Below are 22,503 nucleotides of genomic sequence, written 5' to 3'. Positions count from 1 at the left end.
CTATATTAGGAAGCAGAACTATTTTACTGTCCACCCAATATCCACAATGTTTTAAGAAACAAAACATGGAACAAACTTGTGTTTGCTCTATACAGTCATGGCCGAAATTGTTGGCACCCTTGATATTTCTCCAGGAAATCATGTATTTCTCACGAAACGTATTGCATTAACACATGTTTTGCTATACACATGTTTATTCCCTTTGTGTGTATTGGGACAAAACAAAAAAAGGGAGGAAAGAAAGCAAATTCGACATAATGTCACACAAACCTCCAAAAATGGGCTGGACAAAAGTATTGGCACCCTTTCACAACTGCGGATAAATAAGAATGTTACAAGCATGTGATGCTCCTGTAAACTCACCTGGGGCAAGTAACAGGTGTGGGCAATATAGAAATCACACCTGAAAGCAGATAAAAAGGAGAGACGTTCACTTAACCTTTGCATTGTGTGTCTGTCTGTGCCACACTAAGCATGGACAACAGAAAGAGGAGACGAGAACTGTCTGAGGACCTGAGAACCAAAATTGTGGCAAAATATCAACAATCTCAAGGTTACAAGTCCATCTCCAGAGAACTAGATTTGCCTTTGTCCACAGTGCGCAACATTATCAAGAAGTTTGCAACCCATGGCACTGTAGCTAATCTCCCTGGTCGTGGACGGATGAGGAAAATTGATGAAAGATTGCAACGCAGAATAGTCCGGATGGTGGATAAGCAGCCCCAAACATGTTCCAAAGACATTCAAGCTGTCCTGCAGGCTCAGGGAGCATCAGTGTCAGCGCGAACTATCCGTCGACATTTAAATGAAATGAAACGCTATGGCAGGAGACCCAGGAGGACCCCACTGCTGACACAGAGACATAAAAAAGCAAGACTACAGTTTGCCAAAATGTACTTGAGTAAGCCAAAAGCCTTCTGGGAAAACGTCTTGTGGACAGATGAGACCAAGATAGAGCTTTTCGGTAAAGCACATCATTCTACTGTTTACCGAAAACGGAATGAGGCCTACAAAGAACAAAACACAGTACCTACGGTAAAATATGGTGGAGGTTCAATGATGTTTTGGGGTTGTTTTGCTGCCTCTGGCACTGGGTGCCTTGACTGTGTGCAAGGCATCATGAAATCTGAGGATTACCAAAGGATTTTGGGTCGCACTGTAGGGCCCAGTGTCAGAAAGCTGGGTTTGCGTCCAAGATCCTGGGTCTTCCAGCAGGACAATGACCCCAAACATACGTCAAAAAGCACTCAGAAATGGATGGCAAAGAAGCGCTGGAGAGTTCTGAAGTGGCCAGCAATGAGCCCAGATCTAAATCCCATTGAACACCTGTGGAGAGATCTTAAAATTGCTGTTGGGAAAAGGTGTCCTTCCAATAAGAGAGACCTGGAGCTGTTTGCAAAGGAAGAGTGGTCCAAAATTCCGGGTGAGAGGTGTCAGAAGCTTATTGATGGTTATAGGAAGCGACTGATTTCAGTTATGTTTTCCAAAGGGTGTGCAACCAAATATTAAGTTAAGGGTGCCAATACTTTTGTCCAGCCCATTTTTGGGGTTTTGTGTGACATTATGTCATATTTGCTTTTCTGCCTCTGTTTTATATTTGTTCCAATACATACAAAGGGAATAAACATGTGTATAGCAAAACATGTGTTAATGCAATACCTTTTTTGTGTGAAATACTTGATTTTCAGGAAAAATATCAAGGGTGCCAACAATTTCGGCCATGACTGTATGTGCTAGAGAATAGTATTACCATTCCCACCAATACATCTGATTAACATTCATTAGGTTGCACTTGACAAATACTCTGCAACTTTAGAAGTTCTATTAAAAAAAAAAAGTTGCACTGGACTGCATTTCATAATTCACATAAATGAAAAAGCAGACATGAATGAGTGCATATGAATGCAGGCCTAGGCAAAGAACAAAGCACAAGTTTCCGTTAGCCACAGTATTCCAAATTCAGCTTGGATCATAGCAGTATTAAACCACACTGCATACTATGGGTTATGGAGCTTTGCACTGCCTTACTGATTATGCCCCTTATGCATAAATTTTGAAAATTTTAGGGGGAAAAAAAAAATCTAGTCAGGGCAGCAGAACTGCTTTTATAGTAGAAGATTTAAAACGTCTGCACAGTCATTTATTACCAGCACTAAGAATGCTGCAATGCACCTTTGCTGCACATTTCATCTAGGTTTTAATTTCATTCACAGGCCCACACCTTTTTAAAATAAACCATACTTTCCTTACTAAATGAAGTGGTGTAAGCTTACAGATCACTATGACCAAAAATTGTACACCTTCTGAGCACCCCCACCACCTCCAAAATGTACGTTTATTTTACAAGCTTTCAGGGCAAGAACACTTAAATAAATCTCTTCTGCAGAAATGAAAACAAGAACACAATCTAAAGGTTCTACATGAACAAAAACACATGTACTTCTGTATTATAAAGAAAATATAATTGGTGGACATTTGCATTGATGGGATCTGTATTTTATAGCTGCTGCAAAGTCTGTGCTCCATTTCCAGAACATTTGTTAAGCTCAAAATCGCAATTTCTATTGAAGATGATGAATTTACTTGATTGCTACTGCATGCATTTTTATGTTATAATTAGAAGGCGTTAGGTATTCAGGCATTTGTCTACGGCAGTTAAGCCAACCAGCTGTTTAAACATGATACTGCAGCTGTAGCACGGTACTCAGTCAGCATAAACGAACATTCACAGAATAGCAAGCTCGGTATAAAAACTGCACTTGGTTTGTGCTTTGTAAAATGCTGGAGGCAGGAGCAGGTTGCTCTTACCAACATGGAGACCTTACAATATTCATAACGGTCCTATTTGTTAAAGGGAAAGTCAGCACCTATAAAAAGGTGACTATTGTCTACTTTCCTAACCAAAACCATATTCCTTTCTTTAGACATTCTGCCTTATTTTGTTTATACATGTTTGAGTTTTAAAATGTATTTGCCCAACTCCTACAATTCTCACCTAGGCTAGAATGACTTGTTCCTTCTAACAAAGGAGGCTAGATTAGGAACAAACAGCAGCCATGGGCAAAGCATGCACACATCATCAGAGGCCAGCTGTCAGAACCTGGAAAGGGCAGCTGGCTAACTATCACTGAGAATGACAGAGATGGTGCAGCAGAACCTGGGTTGTGACCCCTGAACAGAGGATCGCACCAGGACAAAGCTGGATCTGCTGGGCAGGCAAGTATGTGTGATGAAGACAAGCCATCATAACTAGTAAGCGGGGCTTAAAAAAACAGTATGCTCACACTCTGTTAACATATTAAAATTGTTTTGTATTGAAAACATAAATAAAAGAACCTATAGCAAATAAAATATTCACAACATACATGACGCAATTAAGACTTTATTCAGCAAATTGATGTATTTACACTGTGGAAAATTGGGTCAGATTGCATCAAACAGGTTAAAAACAATTCTGCATGGACAATACTGAACTAGAGAGACTCTGAGGTGATTTTGACTATTTGTATCCTTACCTGTACCAGGACTTCAAGTGCAAGTGGAATAGCATCATGGGGACACTGATGTTACAATACACTACAATGTTCCAACAATACTGAGGAGTTGAATGGGTGCAAATTTTAGTTAATATTATAAAAAAATTATCACAAATAGTATTCTATCAGTGAAAAAATGATGCCACTGGGGTTAGTTAAAAGCTTACCAGATCATGAAGCGCAAAGAAGCATAATGCTCCCAAGCTTCTTGTCACTGTACCTGGAGTCATTTGAGGCTACTGTATTTAGTGGTCCTTGAAGCAGTACATGAGCAGCAAGCACCTTAGAGAACTGTTCTCTTTGGTGGTCAGGCACTAAATGCTGAAATGCAGCTTTGTCCACAGCACCAAGATCTAAATGCAGAAGTTGTCAAGATGATCCCAGGTTTAGCAACAAAATGCTCATCCTGATTGTTTTTTCTCCAGTGCTCGTAAACACGCAAGCCCATTTTTAATGAACACGCATTAAGAATGCTGAAGAGATTACCACTGCACCGACAGTGAAGAACCATTATCTATTTATCCAAGTTTTCTAACCCACCCAGTAGACTTCCACAGAAGGTAGGGTGCTAAAAAAAAAAAAAAAATCCAGAAAGGTTGTCCAAACCTTCAAAATCCCAGAGTACCTGGCATCTAATACTTATAGTCCACTTTAGTACAGAATTAACAGTATAAACTCTGCTAATGATCTGATAAGAATTTAACTTCAATTTAATTAAAAAAAAAAAAAATTATACATAAAAAATATAATGTTACGGAGTTTAGAGCACAGCCCCTTTGAGAAATGATATTTGATATTCCAGACATAAAAAAAAAGGAAAAAAAAAAAAAAAAAACACTTCAACATGAAGCTACCATACAGTCTTGTTTTGGTTTGGAAATAGTTCATGCCGTTTAATCTGGGCTTTTTAATGAGAAAGATAATTTCGGCCTGGACTTTCCCTTGCCCAAAATAATTTTTTGCTCTTCTTTTTGTTGTCGTTGTCTCTCTTGTTCTAATTTCATTCTCTCCTCATGTATTTTTCTTTGTTCTTCAACAATTTTCAATTGCTCCTCAGCCTAGGATTGAAGAAATGGAATAGCAATCAAAAAACGTTCATAAGCACAAACTACACCCTCTACACAAAAAAATTGTTACTTAGTTTTGGATAGAGTGAGGAAGAGGTATTAACCTAACTGTCCAGGTTTTGTATTTTTATTTCTATTTGTGTACATTGTGGAGATTTTCCTATTTTTTCCTATATTGTCCCCTCAATAGAGAGCCAGATTGCAATACAAACGTGACAGAGGCTCCACCAACCCTATGAAAAAAAATGTTCTGCTGGAGTTGGGCTGGGAAAACTGATACAAAGCATGTTCAAGATGGTCATACAATGAGTGTTCTTTAATCAACTGATGGTATATAGTGCTTTCAAAATACTTAATAAGCAATACTTATACTTTATTTAACCACTTGCAAACCGCGCTATAGCCAAAAAAAAAAAAAATGGGTACAGTGCAGTCAGCTAGTCAGTGGTAAGCAGCGAACTAAAGAAGGGACACCTACAATGATAATTAGTGGCGCCTAACAGTGCCGCCACATTAGCTCACATAAGTGAAGGAAAAAAATAATTGACTTACAAAACTTTATAAACAAACTTTTTTTTTTTCTTCAAAATTTTCAATCTTTTTATATTTGTTTAGCAACAAATGAAAAACCAAGTGGTGATTAAATACAACCAAAAGAAAGTTCTATTTGTCTTAAAAAAAAAAAATTATACAAATTTCATTTGGGTACAGTGTTGTATGACGGCGCAATTGTCAAAGTGCGACAGGGCTGAAGCTGAAAATTGGCCTGGGCAAGAAGGGGGTGAAAGTGCACGGTAGGTAAGTGATTAATAAACTATGCGATTCAAAAAAAAAAAAAAAAATGTAAAGTGGTTGTAAACCCTTACGCATACCCAGTGAAGGGACTAACCTCAGGCAATAAACAGATGAAACAAATCCTCCTACATAACTTGTACTCTTAGCTGCAATCTTCTCTACATCCAAAGGACTGATGTTATAAAAGCTTGTCTGATAGTTCAGAAAAAAGGAAGCAGTGTGCTGAAGTTACAGTGTGCAGAGCTCAATGAGGAGAGGTCTGAGAACGGATTGAAGGGAAGACACCCCCCCCCCCCCCCATACATCACATGATCAGTTGTGTCTGTAGGACACAGTGATCATGGAGATCGTCGGGTGCACGCCGCTGGATGCGTGTTTTGGGAGGACATCCTTCCAGAACTGGACAACCGCTCTTTAGCCGTCATTTGGCTATAGCGCGATTGGCAAGTGGTTAAATAGCCCAACACACTAAGGATAAGAAAAGAACAGCTCATTTCAGCAACTTGCTGCTAATGACAAGTAACAACAGAACTGAGATGTTAACCTGGAGGAGAAAAGATGAAAGAGAAACACCTCAAAGCACAACTGGTTAAGAACCTTTCAGATAGGCATTTGGAAAGTTTGCATGGCCTGCCTTTAAAAAAATGTGTTTTCACTGGGGGGAGGGGCGCGCGGTTCGGGCGCTCGCTGTGCTAAGTGAAGCTCTCTCCCCGCTGCCCTGTACTCACCGGAGGAGTGAGCTAATGGCCGTACAGTCCCGGTAGTAGCTGGAGGGGACGGAGGATCTCCCTGGAGCCGGGTCTCCTGAGCGGCCGGAGGGTCTGTGGGTGGCGACTGCAAGGAGCCATGAGATCCTGACAGTCCAGGAGCAGGAAGAGGAGAGCTGGGTAACCCAGTCAATAGAGGAGTTCCCTGACAATAGGGGAATCTTAAAAGGTCCAGGAGAGCAGGGAGGGTCTATGGACGAAGATTGTATCGAGCTCGGGAAGGACACCTCCCTAGGATGACGCCAAAAATATGAGTCCTAGAAACCCCACGAACTACTCGCAAAGACACAACAGTACCCCCACAGGTGTTCCTGAAAGTCTGATGGGGCGGCCCTGACAAGAGTCCAGGGGGAATCGCAGTGTGGGGGAGGCCTGTGGGACGGGTGATAAAGAGTCCCTAGGTATAGTTTTGGCAAAGGGGATGCTGTTCCTGTCTCTTCCCCCCTTCCCCTTTTTTTTTTCTCCGATGCCACGTGGCCCTCTCCCGGTTGTGCCATGAATTCCCTGCCCTCGGTTTCCCCCTGCCTAGGTGTGATGATGGTCGAGAGGGATGAAGGGGTAAAGAAAAATTGTTCAGGTGGGTAACCCGGAGAATAGACATGCTGTCAAACTCCAATCTAACCAATGTTACAAAGTAGGGATTGGAGCGAACATGTGTTAGTTCCACCCCAAATTAGGAATCATCAGTGGAAAATACCTACGACAGATTCCAGGCCACGAGGGTCTAAGGGGAAGGGGAAGTGGTGGAGGGGAGGTTGTAGGAGGGGGGAGGGGAAGGTCCATATCTTAAATAGTTTTTATCTGTGCCCGTGCTGGGCAAGTGGATAAGATAAAGAACACCAGAAATAAGCGTGATTAAGTTTCACTTACAACGTAAAAGAATTAAACTCCCCGACAAAAAGACAAAAGATACTTAGGGAAATATACAAACATTCCATAGATGTAGTGTTTCTACAAGAGACACATAACTTTTAATACAAACGTTAAGTTATATTCGAAGTACTATCCAACATGGTATTATGCTGATTCCCCAGTTAAAAGGGCTAAAGGGGTAGCAACTTGGTTTTCAAAAAATGTTAGCTTCACCCCAGAGGGGAGATTGGAGGACCCAAAGGGTCAGTTTCTATTCTTGAAGGGAAGATTACAAGGAACTGAATATACATTAGTTAATATCTACTATTCGAGTAAAAATCCAGTAACATTCTTGGAGGCTGCGTTAAGAAAAATCTCTGAATTTAAAAAGGGGCAATCTGGTTGTGGCAGGAGATTTTAATCTATGTCTGGATCCGCATTTGGATACGTCATGTGGTACGGCAAAAGAGGGTGGTAAGAAATTAAAATCATTGAAGAGGTTACTACATCAAGGTCAATTGACCGACTCTTGGAGAGTAAAACATTCAAGAGAAAGATTACTCCTACTCTCCAGTACACGGAACATACTAAAGACTGGATGATATATAGATCGAGCATAGACAATTGGAGTTGCTGGTTAGCTCCAATATAGATGTTATGTCTATCTCTGATCAAGCTCCTGTCACAATGAGACTTCGGGTGGGAGTGGAGCAGGACAAAAAACTACCTGGAGACTAAATTAGATGCTCATACAAGATCCTGAAATAGAGAAAAAGATTAGACAGGAAAATCAAGCAATTTTTTTGAGTTTAATGAGACCAAGGAGGTTTCTGTAGCCACAGTGTGGGAGGCTCATAAGGCATATATCAGAGGAATATTGATAGCGATTGGGGCAAAAAAAAAAAAAAAAAAAAAAAGGAGGAGGGGGGGAAAAAATAAAGGTGACGGATGAGCTATAGAAGTTAGAACAGTTACATTTAAAAAAAAAAAAAAAAAAAAAAAAAAAAAAAGAAGAGGCAGGGATATTTATCAGAAGATAATCTTTAAAAAAGAACTAAAAGATCTTACGGAACAGGAGTTGAGGAAGATATTTAATAAGGTATCAAGGGAAAGATATCAGTAGGGGAATAGACCTGGAAAAGATCTAATGAGGAGGTTAAAGGAAAAGAAATCCCAAAATTTTATAGATAAAAATCAAACTGGTAAAAGGAGAACTGGTGTATTTCACCACTGATCTCGCTAATCGGTTTCTAGAATACTATACTATAATTAAAGGAGGTAGAGATGCCAAGATTAGCAGAAGAAAAACTAGAGGCCCTAGAGAGAACTATTAGCCTGGAGGAATATAGTTTGGCCTTAAAGAGCACGGCCCCAGGAAAGAGTTCTAGTCCGGATGGATATACTGTGGGTTATTTAAAAAAATTCAGAGATCTTCTGGTCCCCAAAATGTGTGGTTACATGAATGCAATCGGGGATGGGATGCAAATGAGGGAAGAATCATTGCAAGCACATATAACAATCATACTCAAAGAAGGCAAGGACAGCTCAGTGTGCTAGCTATATTTCCATATCTTTACTAAATGTCAATACAAAATTGTTTTCTAGGGTTTTGGCAACTAGATTGAAGGAGCTGATGCCTGAGTGGGTACATCTGGATCAGGTAGGATTTATCCCTGAAAGAGAGGGATGGGACAATGGTCTGAGATCATTGCACTTTTTACAAAAAGTAAGGAGAGAGAAACAGCCAACAATATTTCAATAGATAGATGCCGAGAAGGCTTTTGACAGGGTCGACTGGGGACTTATGTTTGATGCGTTAGAATACTTGGGACTAGGGTCCAAAATGTTGAAGTGGCTAAGAGGGCTTTACAAAGGTCCAACAGCGGCGGTCAAGGTCAACAGATCCCTCTCCTAATTTTTTAAAATGCATAACGGTACCAGACAGGGATGCCCACTATCGTTGTTTATACTATCACTGAAACCTGTCTTGGCAAGGGTAATACGGTGTATAAATATAGTGGGAATAAAGATAGGGGAAGTGGAGCATAAGGTGGCAGCATACGCAGACGATATTCTAGGATTCACTATATAAAATAACATAACGTTGCCCAATTTAATGAGGTTGTTAAAACAATATGGTGAGCTGTCAAATCTGAAAATAACCCCTGCAAAGTCAGATCTTAAAATGTTAACATCCCAAAGCAAGAGAAGTTGAGTCTTCAAAAAGAGTTTCCATTTACATGGAAGGAAAAGGAAATAGGCTACCTGGGAATAAAACTAACTCGTTCAATAAAAAGGTTATACGAGGCAAATTACATCCCCTTAATTAATGAAATAAAGGGCGAGTTGGGGAGACTATCAAAGGGAGGAGCTTCCTGGATAGGTCATATAAACCTGGTAAAGATGGTGATAGTCCCAAAAATTACAAGTTTCATATGCTCCCAATAAACCTGCCAGGGTTTTTCTTCAGGGTAATAAAGAAGTTGATGCTCAGGTTTATATGGACAAATAAGAAACCGAGAATCAGTTATGATGTATTGTGTAGGGTAAAAAGGAACGGGGGACTGGGGTTGCCAAATTTTAGGAATTATTATTTAGTGGCGTTATCACGAATAGTAGACTGGACATTTAATTCACAAGGGAAAGGTGGGTAAATATGGAAGGAACACTAAGTAAAGTACAGCTAGGGAAGATTGCATGGATACCACATAAATTTCGTACACTAGATGAGAATATTAGTCCTTTAACAAAAAAAAGTGTTAAAGTATGTGGGATAGAATCTATAAGCACAAAGCATGGAAATATAATTCCGGTTTGATTCCTTTGGAGGGTACAGAGTATTTCCCTCCAGGAAAGGATATAATTTCTGGTAAATGGATTAAAGATAAAAATGCACGTTTGAAGGATATTTTGCATAAGGGGAAATTATACACATATCAAGGTTTAAGGGGAAAAAATTATTTTTCACATTAGATGAGTGGCGGTATGGACAATTAGGACATTTTGTTTCATTACTCCCTCAACCACTAAGGGCCTCAGAGGATATGTACCCATTTGAAAACGTGTTGAATGGCAATACAGTTCCAAAACAAGTCACTTCCAGGATATACAAGATCCTGATAGATATGGAGGGAGCTGATCCTCCCGGGTTCTTAGAAAAATGGTAAAAGGAGTTTGGAACAGAACTGAATGAACAACAAAAGGAATAAAATATTTAAATTAACACATGGGGTTACAAATATGAGCACAGTAGAAATGAATTACAAATGTTTGAGGAGCTGGTATATTACACTGAGTGTGGCACAAACAGCAAGTTGATGTTTCACCTTTATGTTAGAGAGGTTGTAGGAAAAAGGGTACAATGGCACACATGTGGTGGGACTGCCCGAAAATACATGGTTTTTGGAAGGAAATAATTAACTGCTTCCAAAAATCAGCGGGATCACTATACAAATGGACCCGTGGACATGTCGATTATACTCAGAGCCCATTGACAAACAGTATAAAAACAGGGTATTATATAATTTAATCAGTGCGGCGAAGAGCTTGATTCCCAAGTTTTGGCGAGCTCCGGAGTCACAAAGAGTAAATGATTGGCTAAGAGTAGAAAATATTTTTAGGATGGAGGAACTATGTCATATGGAGGAGGATAAAATGGAAGAATTCAGGAAAATGTGGATCAGTTGGTTAGACTTTAAAACATCTCAAAGATTCTTAGAACTGGTATGGAGAGAGCTTGACTGAGAACTTGAAAGAGCGAGAGGTCGGGAGAGGGATGGGGATATAGACAGATAGATAGGTTTATAAGGAGTAAGAATTTAGTTATCAAGATCTGGACAGTGGGAGGAAGAGAGGGGTGGGGGATAAGATGTTGGAAAAGAGATTTATGAAACTGTGAGTACGATACATTTTGGGTTGTTATATTTTTGTACTGGAAAAATTTAATAAAGATAATATAAAAAATATATCTGTTCTGTCAAATCTAAAAGCTGCCTACAAATATGTGAATAAAAAAAGTCAGGTTTGAAACCTTGTACAATCACTACTGATAAAGATAAAGGTGTGTGTTCCACCACTGCTCCCCCCCCCCCCACTTCTAACCACCCCAGAAAATGTGGCTGAGAAAATTATTATTGTTCGCAGCAGCAAAAACACTCATGGGTGCCAGACAGTCAGATCATGCCTGCATGTCTGCCTGCCGTTTCAAGTCTGTGGGAATCCTAAACAATGCCTACCAAGCACCTATTCAGACCAAACCATGAACTTAGAACAAAATGACGATTTCTAGGAGTCAGGGAAGAAATGCCAGCTGTTATTCTTAGGAGTAAAGGCTACCTGATTTTTGGGATTTATACAGTACTGTATTATCCAAAGACAATTTCCAAGGCACTAGATATTTGTAAAGTTTAATTTTTATACATCACAAAGAATAAGGAAAACATTACAATATATGAGGTTGTAACAAAGAGTGGATAAAGTAAAAAACACTAAAAAATTGTCTATGCAGGACTGTTATGGACAGAACCCTTACCAATTTAGCTTGTGCTTCAGCAATTTTACGGTTATTTTCTTCAAGTATTCGCTCCAACTCCTCACGCTTTGCCCTTTCTTCTTCCTATATGGAGGATATAAAGAGATGTTAGAAAACTGCAAAACTCAGGTGTTCATCTTCCTCTAATTTGCCTCAATTCCTATTAGGACTTAAGGGGCGGCACTATAGCCACCGAATACTTTCAATAACACATCAAACTGCAATCATCACTAGCATACATTTTTCTATCACTAAGTTCAGCCTAACCCTCCCAATCCAAACAGCAAATAAACCCTCCCTATCCTGCCCTGCCAGAGCTGTTTTAATTACAGTCAGACATATCAACAAGGACAACTACAAAACCGGGTAGTGTATATGAAATTAAAGGAAAAAACAGAAATATATAAAGATAAGGGAATAGTTTTTCTCACCAATAATGTATACCTACGTATTCTTTACCTATACTCCTTTAATCAGCATTAAAAGTTGAATATTTACTGTCTTGTCCAGTGTCCTGCAGAGTGTGATCCTCAGCTGCCATACGCGCCAGCTTCCTCTTTAAAATGATTTGTACTGTTAGCTTGGCAACACCTGCCATCAGCAGCTCAACCAATTTTATGAAACATACAAGGAAGGCTGAGCTGAGGAATGCAGATGTTTATCATAAGAGGAAACAAAAATATGTAATTCATCATTCCTAAGGCAAACAAGTAATAACAAATAATACATTTTATTGTTAGTCAAATGCAATCCATTCTGAGGCTTTGGGGAAAACTTAAGTGTAAGATGCAATGCTTTGTGTGTTTAAAGGTGCAATCCATACTCTGGACAATCAAATCAAAATCTTTATGACTGGTTTTCCAACTAATTTCTATCAATATAATATTTGAATGACAACTGCATGGACCAAGTATGACTGCAGATGACTCCTAGAATTATAAGGGTGCTCTCTATAAAATATTTTATTTGTAGGAGTGCACCTTTAAAGCTACGTTCATATTTAATAAAATCGATATATACATTAACTTGCGCAAAATAAGAAATTTTTGTTAAGTTTATGCAAAATTCAAACTTCTCTAGATTGTTGAGAAACACTAAGTACACAGTGGGGTTAAAGAAAAACAATGGTACATAAAAGAAGACACATAACAGGCTACTGCCTATTGTTTTAAAACTTATTTTACTCAACCCCAGTAAATTAAGGTAGGAGAACTAACAGAGAAAGCAGAAAAATCTCTTAGCTCCAAAACTAACAAAAGATACTGTAAAAGGAAAGATTTGGTTGGTGACTGTATGTAGAGAAATGCAATAAGTGTAATGCTTCACTGTCAAGCACTACCTGCATTATAACATAAAAATAGTGCAGCGCTAAAAGTAGTGATCATAAAACAGATATGAGTCCACTGTAAGTCCAGGTCATAAAGACGTGTCAAGTGACAAGTAGGGATTCAATGTTGGTGATCCGTGAGGAAACGGCTGAAAAACGCACTCACCAGAAAGAAGACACAAACGCAGTATTTATCCAGAGCTCATGGATCCTCAATCCAGAAGAAAGTAAAGCTGGTCCGGTTACAGGGAAAAGGGTCCCTCCTCTGTTAATGCAGCAACAGATCCTCCTCTTCCCAGTTAGATGAAGGATTCCAAAGTCAGGGTTCTGCAAGCAAAGTGCTCCTCATTATAATGCGCCTATACGTCTCTTTTCTGCCAGGAAACTTTGAATTTCTGTACTCAGGCAGCCTGTGGTAGCTACAAAAGAACTACTAATTCCAGCATGGACTCTGCCCTTCCTAGCTACCTTTGTAGCTACCACAGGCTGCTTGAGTACAGAAATTCAATGTTTCCTGGCAGAAAAGAGACGTATAGGCGCATTATGAGGAGCACTTTGCTTGCAGAACCCTGACTTTAGAATCCTACATCTAACTGGGAAGAGGAGGATCTGTTGCTGCATCCACAGAGGAGGGACCCTTTTCCCTGTAACCGGACCAGCTTTACTTTCTTCTGGATTGAGGATCCATGAGCTCTGGATAAATACTGCGTTTATGTGTCTTCTTTCTGGTGAGTGCGTTTTTCAGCCGTTTCCTCACGGATCACCAACATTGAATCCCTACTTGTCACTTGACACGTCTTTATGACCTGGACTTACAGTGGACTCATATCTGTTTTATGATCACTACTTTTAGCGCTGCACTATTTTTATGTTATTCTGTTTTAAGTCTATATCAGTTGCTTAGAGTGCTCAGCCGCTTTTAGGACAAGCGCTCACTTTTCTTTTCCTATTTTGACTACCTGCATTATGATTGGGACTGCTTAGATGAATGGAACAGTCAGGCTCAAAGTGTGTGTTAAACAGTCTGGACCTCAACCATTTACCTTGCCTTCAATACAAAAACAACATGTTCACTTTAATAGCAGTCGCACCAGCTACATATACATAACATCCTCCCCCTTACCCACAACAAGCAAACAGAGGAAGCCCCATGTAAGCTCCAGTCGGGAACTAAAGTTTATACAGAGCAAGAGAATGTTACCAGCACACTATGGAACTCCAGAACGGGTCCCAAAGCTTTATTCAGAGATCACATCATTGTAACGTTTGGGAGCCATGTTGTGACATGCCCGATGAAGGGGTCCTGCATGGCTCCCATACAATGCTTCTGTTGCAATGTGATCGCCGAATAACACTTTTGACCCATTCTGAAGATCCGTGGTGTGCTGGTGACATTCTCTTGCTTTGATTATTTGCAGTTCCAGCCAGTGGTCGCTGCAGGACCCATTTACATTACAGCCACTCCGCACGAGCATGTGCATTGGGAGTATTGTGTTAAAGTTTATACAGGACTAATGAATCTCTCTACCCATCCTCGTGTGACAAAGCAGGCTGCCTGAGGACCCAATTATCAGGCAATAGCACTGTCACATGGAACGAAAGCAAGAAAGTCACTTGCTTCCATTATCCAAATGTACCCGGTGTTTTTCTTTGTACTCAGAAGCTGAACCAAGCAGCAGGGGAATGAAGTAAATGATGAGCATGTGCTGTTGGGGCTGATATTTAAGTGAATCTGTTGCTTTCCCCTGCTTAAACTAAACACAGATTTGCTAAACATATATAATCCTATCCATTCTAACCTGAATGGCTTCTGAACCCCAATAAATGCAGAAGACTTAAATGCAGAAGATAGTTTTTGTATATTCCAAGACATGCAGAAATGAAATTTTAGGGTATAAAGTTTCCCCTTTGGAATTTATTAGAAAAGAAGGGAAAAAATCAACTGTAGTTACAACTGATATAAAACTACAACTGCTTCAAAGGTCGTTTTGTAATTATGTATAATTTAAAAAATGATTTTTCCATTTTCATCTGCAGTCAGCCATGATTTGCTCATTTCAACTGACATCTGAAATTTGACTTCCTTCTTCTGACACTGTTCTGTTTGTGGATAGGATTTCCATCTAATACATCAGTAAGTGGCTCACTGCATGTCAAAGATTTGTGCAAAACCTGTGGTTGAATCAGAGGCAGCCATTAACATGGCATATGGCAGGTAGGTTTACTGCACTGGGAGTTTCACAAGTTTGCATGTTTAAAAGAATGCCAGTGGCATGAGATGTCTCATGAAACTGTAAAAGGAAAAATTCCCACTTGGCAATAATTTTCAGAATTGCAGTAGAACAGCTATGCTTGGTACTGATAAAGCAGAGGAAGGCATGGGTTTTACAATAAACTTTGCAAAAACAGCCCAGCAATGATTTTTAGTATACTGGAATTACATTTTACTTTAACAAAGCCATGGGCTTTCAGGATATCACTAATAAAATGTGCTTGTGCCCCATTATCAACTTGCTATAAAAACACAGGCAAGCTGCACAAAGGAAATATATTTGGAAAACCCCTTTTAAGGGATATCCAGTTTAAGGGGTGTCAACATTTTAAAATTGACCAGAAACAAAAATATCACATCACAAGTTTGTTTTAATGGCTTTTGACAACAGTATATAAAACAATAGTAGTCAGTAGCCAATTACTGTCTTATATGGATACATTTTCTGTTTATGCTCCACCTGTTGGAAAGCAATATATTTAAACTTAAATGAGGGCAACTTGATATCTTCCAAGAGATCTATGAGGAGGAAAGGATGTTATGACTAGTTGTTCAATATTCGTTAATGATGAACTGGACAAACAAGTGGGAAGAAAAACAAAGGTTATTTTGAGAATAAGCACATTCAGCGGGTTAGTGCTTAAATGAAGGAAATAAAAAACATCCTCTAAAGCAGGGAAGCCAAATTAACTTAGCTCCTTGTCAGTTACTGTAGCATTTAGGCCAACTGTTTCAATTCTTTACAGAGCTTGGCACATTAGCTGTCAGCAGCTACAGTTTTCTTTCTTCAGAAGAATATCTTGAAATAGGATCAAATGTTCAAAACACTACAGCCATGGCAAAAGTTTCAAGTGCATGTCAACAACTCTTCAAAACCCCTAAAATGGCATCTTTCAGGAATAAAGTCTTAACAGTTCAACAGATTACAAGCCACATGTGATGCCAATCACACCCAACGCAGAACAATGATATTCTTTTAAGAACTCAGTAACTGACCCAGAAAGAAGCAGAAACAAATCTGTATATACTATCTGAAAAATAAGAACGAAACAAAAAAAAAAAGAGAAAGTTTTGCCATGGACTGTCACTACTTTCCAAACGACCGAGCGTTACCTCTCTGGCTTTCTGTGCAGCTAGCTCTGCCTGCCTCTGTCGCTCGAGTTCTTCGAGCAACTGCTTTTCCATGATGCGTTTAGCTTCCTCAACCCTGCGCAGAACTTCTCGTTCTATTTCATCTTTACGCTTCTCCAATTCTTCTTCTACGCGCTTGGCCACCAACTCTTCTACACGACGCGCTGTCTCCTCCTCTATGAGTTTTTCTTCAATTTCTTGCTGCCTACTGAAGAGAGAAAAGTGACAGACGCATTAAAACATATACAACTTATGTCTACTGCTATACAGATGAAAAAATCCTGAATGTTAACATATCTGGGGCATGCATGTTTTAATTTTAGAACCTAAAATGTCAAGCTGAACTCCAGGCAAATGTATTATTTGATTACCTTTTAAATGATCTGTAAATATGTTCAGCCAATTTTGTGACCCAGGCACCACTGCCAGAAACCACAGCTGGGTAGTGATATCATTGTTTCTCCACTGCTGTTAAACAATACAGCTTGGTCAGTAACCTGCCTCCAACCTAAGATTGGAGAAGGAAGTAGAAGCAAAACACTGATGAAATCACACAGCTCAACTCTTCAGGAAATGTGCTCAGATTGTTAGGCAACACTACAGAGCAATACAGCACTCAGACTGCTTCGTAATGCTGCCCTCAACACTTTGAAAACACATCAGATCTCATGCTGGATATCTATACTGATATGGACTGGGTAATGTGTTAGGAACGTAAGGATGCCCCATCGTTTGATGGAAATGAAAATTATCAACCTAGAGGACTGAATTCAAAAACACCCCGAAAATCAAAGTGAAAAGATGGAGCAGGCTAGTCCATTTTGCTGGAATTTCATTGCAACTCAAAATGGCACTCAGTAGTTTGTATGGCCCCCACATGCTTGTATGCATGCCTGACAACATCAGGGCATGCTCTTAATGAGACGATGGGTGGTGTCCTGGGGTATTTCCTCCCAGATCTGAACCAGGGCATCACTGAGCTCCTGGACAGTCTGAGGTGCAACCTGGCAGCGTCAGGCTGAAACATGAGATCCCAGAGGTGTTCTATTGGATTTAGGTCAGGCAAGCATGGGGGGCCATTCAATGGTATCAATTCCTTCATCCTCCAGGACCTGCCTGCATACTCTTGCCACATGAGGCCGGGCATTGTCATGTACCAGGAGGAACCCAGGACCCACTGCTCCAGCGTAGGGTCCGATAATGAGTCCATGGATTTCATTCAGATACCTAATGGCAGTTAGGGTGCCATTGTCTAGCCTGTAGAGGTATGTGCGTCCCTCCATGGATATGCCCTTCGCAGACTATCACTGACCCACCACCAAAACGGTCATGCTGGACAATGTTACAGGCAGCATAATGTTCTCCACTGATTCTCCAGACCCTTTCACGTCTGTCACATGTGCTCAGGGTGAACCGGCTCTCATCTGTGAAAAGCACAGGGTGCCAGTGGTGGACCTGCTAATTCTGGTGTTCGATGGAAAATGCCAACTGAGCTCTATGGTGCTGGGCAGTGTGCACATGTCAGGCCCTCAGGCCACCCTCATAAAGTCTGTTTCTGTTTAGTCAGAGACATTCACACCAGTGGCCTGCTGAAGGTCATTTTGTAGGGCTCTGGCAGTGCTCATCCTGTTCCTCCTTGCACAAAAGAACAGATACTGAACCTGCTGATGAGTTAAGGACCTTCTACAGCCCTATCCAGCTCTCCTACAGTAACTGCCTGTCTTCTATAATCTCGTCCATGCTCTTGAGACGGTGCTGGGAGACACAGCAAACCTGGCAATGGCATGTATTGATGTGCCATCCTGGAGGAGTTGGACTGGCTGTGCAACCTCTGTAGGGTCCAGGTATCGCCTCATGCTACCAGTAGTGACACTGACCCTAGCCAATGCAAAATGTCAGTGGCCTCCACTTGTAAAACCATTACTGTTTTGGGGGTCGTCTCATTGTTGCCCAACTAGTACACCTGTTAATTTCATTAACACCAAAGCAGCTGAAACTGCTTAACAACCCCCCTCTGCTATTTAACTGACAAGATCAATATCCCAGGAGTTTAATTGACTTGATGCTATACTCGGATTAAAAAGTGTTCCTTTCATTTTTTTTGAGCAGTGTATACACACAATGGTGAAAATCACATTGAAGATGTTAATATACCAATGAAATAAAATGCTGCTGAAATTTATTGAAAATAAATTAGGTCCATATATAATTGGACACAGGCACACTTTATGTTTTGGCAAATACCTGAAAAAAACTAATTCAGGCTATAGTTATATAATGGATATAGACTGAACGTGCACACTCTCAGGTTTAATTTGAGGGTATGTACATCCAAGTTCGAGGAAGGGTTTAGGAATTACAGCTCTCAAAGAGTAGCCACCCCACTTTATCAAGGGATCAAGAGTAATTGGACAATTGAATCAAAAGCTGTTTCATGGCCAGGTGTGGGCTACTCATTTGTTATTTCTTCAGCAATTAAGCAGGTAAAGTCTGGAATTGATTCTAAGTGTGGAATTTGCATTTGGAATCTATTGCTGTGAACCTATATCATGCGTTCAAAGGAGCTGTCCATGCAAGTAAAACTGGCCATTGTAAGGCTTCAAAAACGAAAAAAATCCATCAGAGAAATAGCAGCAACATTCGGAGTGGCAAAATCAACAGTTTGATACATTTTGAGTAAAGAAGAATGCACTGGTGAGCTCAGCAACATAAAAAGGCAAGGACGACCACAGAAGACAACAGTGGTGGATGATCGCAGGATCCTCTCTATGGTAAAGAAAACACAACATCAAGAAAAGCGGAGGACACTCTCCAGGAGGTGGGCGTATCATTGTCAAAGTCTACAATCAAGCGAAGACTTCACAAGAGCAAATACAGACGGTTCACCACAAGGTGCAAATCATTTATAAGCCTGAAGAATAGAAAAGCCAGATTAGACTTTGCCAAAAAACATCTAAAAAGCCAGACCAGTTCTGCTAAAGCATTCTTTGGACAGATGAAACTAAGATTAATCTGTGCCAGAATGACGGGGAGAAAAAAGTGTGGAGAAGGTTTGGAACAGCTCATGATCCAAAGAACACATCATCTGTAAAACATGGTGGAGGCAGTGTGATGGCATGGGCATGCATGGCTTTCAGTGGCACTGGGTCATTGGTGATGTGACAGAAGCAGCCGAATTCTTCAGTGTTTAGAGATATACTGTCAACCGGGATTAAGCCAAATGCAGCAATGGCGATTGGACGGCGCTTCACAGTACAGATGGATAATGATCCAAAACACACCGCAAAAGCAACCCAAGACCTTTTGAAGGAAAAGAAGTGGAATATTCTGCAATGGCTGAGTCTATCACCTGATTTCAACCCAAGTGAGCATGCATTTCACTTGCTGAAGACAAAACTAAAGGCAGAAAGACCCACAAAGAACTGAAGACAGCTGCAGCCTGGCAAAGCAGCAGAAAGGAGGATGTCTTTGGTAATGTCCATGGGTTCCAGACTTCAGGCAGTCATTGCCAGTAAAGGATTCTCAACAAAATATTAAAAATGAACATTTCATTTATGATTATATTCAATTGTCCAATTACTTGTGGTCCCTTGAAAAAGGGGGGGGGGGGGTGGCTACTCTTAAGAGCTGTAATTCCTAAACTCTTCCTGCAATTTGGATAAACATCTCAAATTAACTTGAGTGTGCGCACTTTCAGCCGATATCCATTATAGAACTGTAGCTTGAATAAGTTTTGGTAAATACCTGGAAAAAAAAACTAAAATCGTGCCTGTGTCCAAATATATGGACCTAACTGTGTGTACACACACACTATATTTTTTATAGCTCAGCTTCATTTATATTTTATTTAGTTTCTATTGATATCAAGCATCAACACAAAGGAGCACATTGTTTATGTACTAACATCACATGAATGAGAGGTCGAAAGTTAAAAGTCATTCTTTCAATTAGGAAATTACTATATGTTCCCAGGGATGTCTGACTCCTATTGCCAGACACATGTAGTTCCGGGCGCAGGGCAGGTTGTTTTTTTTTTTTTTTTGGTTACCTTTAGCCTTGCTGCGGGCAAGCAGCAGGGCACACCTGTCAGGTGGAAGCATTCGGGTGGTAGCGCTGCCGCCGATTGCTTCCACAGCGCCAGCCTCTCCCCCCTGCCCGATATATGTCCCGGGCTCCGCTTGCCCATCTGCGGGCACGGAACTAGTTTGATGATTGCCAGTGGGTATAGGGGAGCGGACACATCCACTCCCCTCATTGCCCTGACCCGGAAGTGATGTCATGTCACTTCCGGGTCCCCAGAGACAGATTCTCAACCTTCGAGACTGGTAAAGAATGTAATGCAGTGAGATGTGCACTGCATTACATTCAGTAAAGCACAGGGCAGACATGCAGGGTCTTTTAGACCCTAGATATCTCAAAAAGAGAACTTGTCACCAAAAGTCATCATATAGGGAACTTTTTGTCCCCAGCTAAAATTTTTATTTTTTTATTTTTAAAAATTAAAGCTACACCCAAGCATATAACCCCCCCCCCCAAAAAAAAAAAATGTTCAAGGCCCCCCACCCCCACATACAAATGTAAAAGCACGCGCTGGGGCGCCAACGCATGAAAATGGCAACCGCGATACACGTTACATATTGCCGCGTACACCAGAATGAGAGCAATAATTCTAACACCAGACCTCCTCCGTAACGCTAAACTGATGACCTATAAAGGGGCTTTAAAAGTGTCACCTATAGAAAATATAGGGTTACTAATGTTTGTCGCTATTTCACGAGTGCACGAAAATTTAAGGCTGGACATGTTGGATATCTATTTACTCAGTGCAACCTCGTCTTTTATAGATTACAAACAAATTGGATAATTTATTGCTTTTTGTGCCCTAAAATTAACAAGTTTATTTTTTACTGAAATTTTGCATTTCCTAGACCTTTGTGATACAGTGTGACAAAAAATTTGGAACTACCGCTAATTTATTCTCTAGGGTCTCCGATTTCAGAAAATATATGTTTTGGAGTTTTGTGTAATCTTCAGGCCTTAAATTATTTTTTAAACGTGTGCAAAAAATGCAAACACGGCTCTGGTAGCGAAAGGGATAAAGGATAAGCCCAACACTCCCCTTTCCTGAGGAGCACTCAATCGGTGCTCATTACACTGCAAGGTCTCTCCCCTCCCTGCTAGTCCCTGGGTGAGGTGAAGGAGATAGGCAGGGAGGGGGAGGAGTAGCTCACTTTATTCACTAAAATTCTATTGTAAACAACAGCATAGCAGTCTTTAGTAAATCAAACCCCAAGAATCAACCTGAGGGATAGCAATTTCCTCTCACTGAGGTCTCAGGGCTGTCATTATCCCTCCCTTTGCCGCTGGCAAGTAAACCTTAAATTGGAACTTCTTATCCACTTTGATTCACCAAGAAGCAAGGACAGGCATGTCAGCCCTCTAGCTTACATCTAGAACACAAAGTCATCAATAACACATTTAAAACCAGACTGCTTTTAATTAAACCAGCATCCAGACTATTAAAGGATGTAAGCATTCTGAAGAATCAGAAAAAGCACTTAAACCCTCTTTCACCTAGGCAGCTATATGCATTATGGATAAATTAACCTTTAGCGTTCACAAAACTGAAATTTCAGCTCCCCCTCCAGTTCTGTGCACAGTGTCATTGGAACTGAAGTAGCAGCTTAAAAAAGCTACAAGGAGTCTTAAACATTAGAGAAAGTCCAGTTGAATGTGACCAACTACTATCTCTTCTCCCAAAAATTTCTATGACAGCAGAGATCTAGCCATTTGTTAGTCTTCCAATGTAAACAGCAGGTGTTGTAAGCTGTCAGACATGAATGAAACTAGACTTCAGAGCCTCTGTTGTGATCTTTGAGGATCAATTATTTTGGACAGAGGTGGTTAAAAACTACTGTCACTTTTTTGCCTATACCCCATTTGTAAGATATCTTTAATTTCCTGTCCTATAAACACAGTAAGATGTTAAAGAACCTCACAAGTGAGGTAAATCCCCTTACACAGCTGTACCCATTTGAAGATTTCTATTCTGCCAACATGTCAAAAGTGTTTGCTTTTCCCTCAGTGTCAGCCTGTGACAATGGTTACCAAGACAAACAGAAAGAGTATGATCCCAACAGGGACACAGCAATAAAACCTGGCAAGGGATCTAACCCGTCACGACTCCATAACTAAAACAAACAAAAAAAAAAAAGCTTGACTTTA

General features: G+C 40.4%; 1 protein-coding gene across 2 annotated transcripts in view; it reads right to left on the bottom strand.

The window, feature by feature from the left end:
- Window positions 1–3,366: 3,366 nt before the first annotated feature.
- ARGLU1 (arginine and glutamate rich 1) overlaps window positions 3,367–22,503 on the bottom strand; it is a 31,702-nt gene continuing 12,565 nt past the window's right edge. Inside the window, exons 2-4 of one of the 2 annotated variants that reach the window (XM_089693606.1) lie at window positions 16,261–16,483; window positions 11,549–11,632; window positions 3,367–4,594 (exon numbers count right to left, since the gene is read on the bottom strand). In XM_089693606.1, the coding sequence (XP_089549732.1) occupies window positions 4,430–4,594; window positions 11,549–11,632; window positions 16,261–16,483 (472 nt within the window). In that variant the 3' untranslated portion in view covers window positions 3,367–4,429. Of the gene's footprint in view, window positions 4,595–11,548; window positions 11,633–16,260; window positions 16,487–22,503 lie in introns of both variants that reach the window. The other variant, XM_089693605.1, reaches the window with a different exon arrangement.

This window comes from Staurois parvus, unplaced genomic scaffold (genome assembly GCF_062004578.1).
Source record: "Staurois parvus isolate SC_StPar_1 unplaced genomic scaffold, SC_StPar_1.0 ptg000634l, whole genome shotgun sequence".
NCBI classification, from domain to species: Eukaryota; Metazoa; Chordata; class Amphibia; order Anura; family Ranidae; genus Staurois; species Staurois parvus.
The sequence above is the reverse complement of the archived record's forward strand: the minus strand, read 5'-3'. Positions and strand labels throughout refer to the sequence as shown.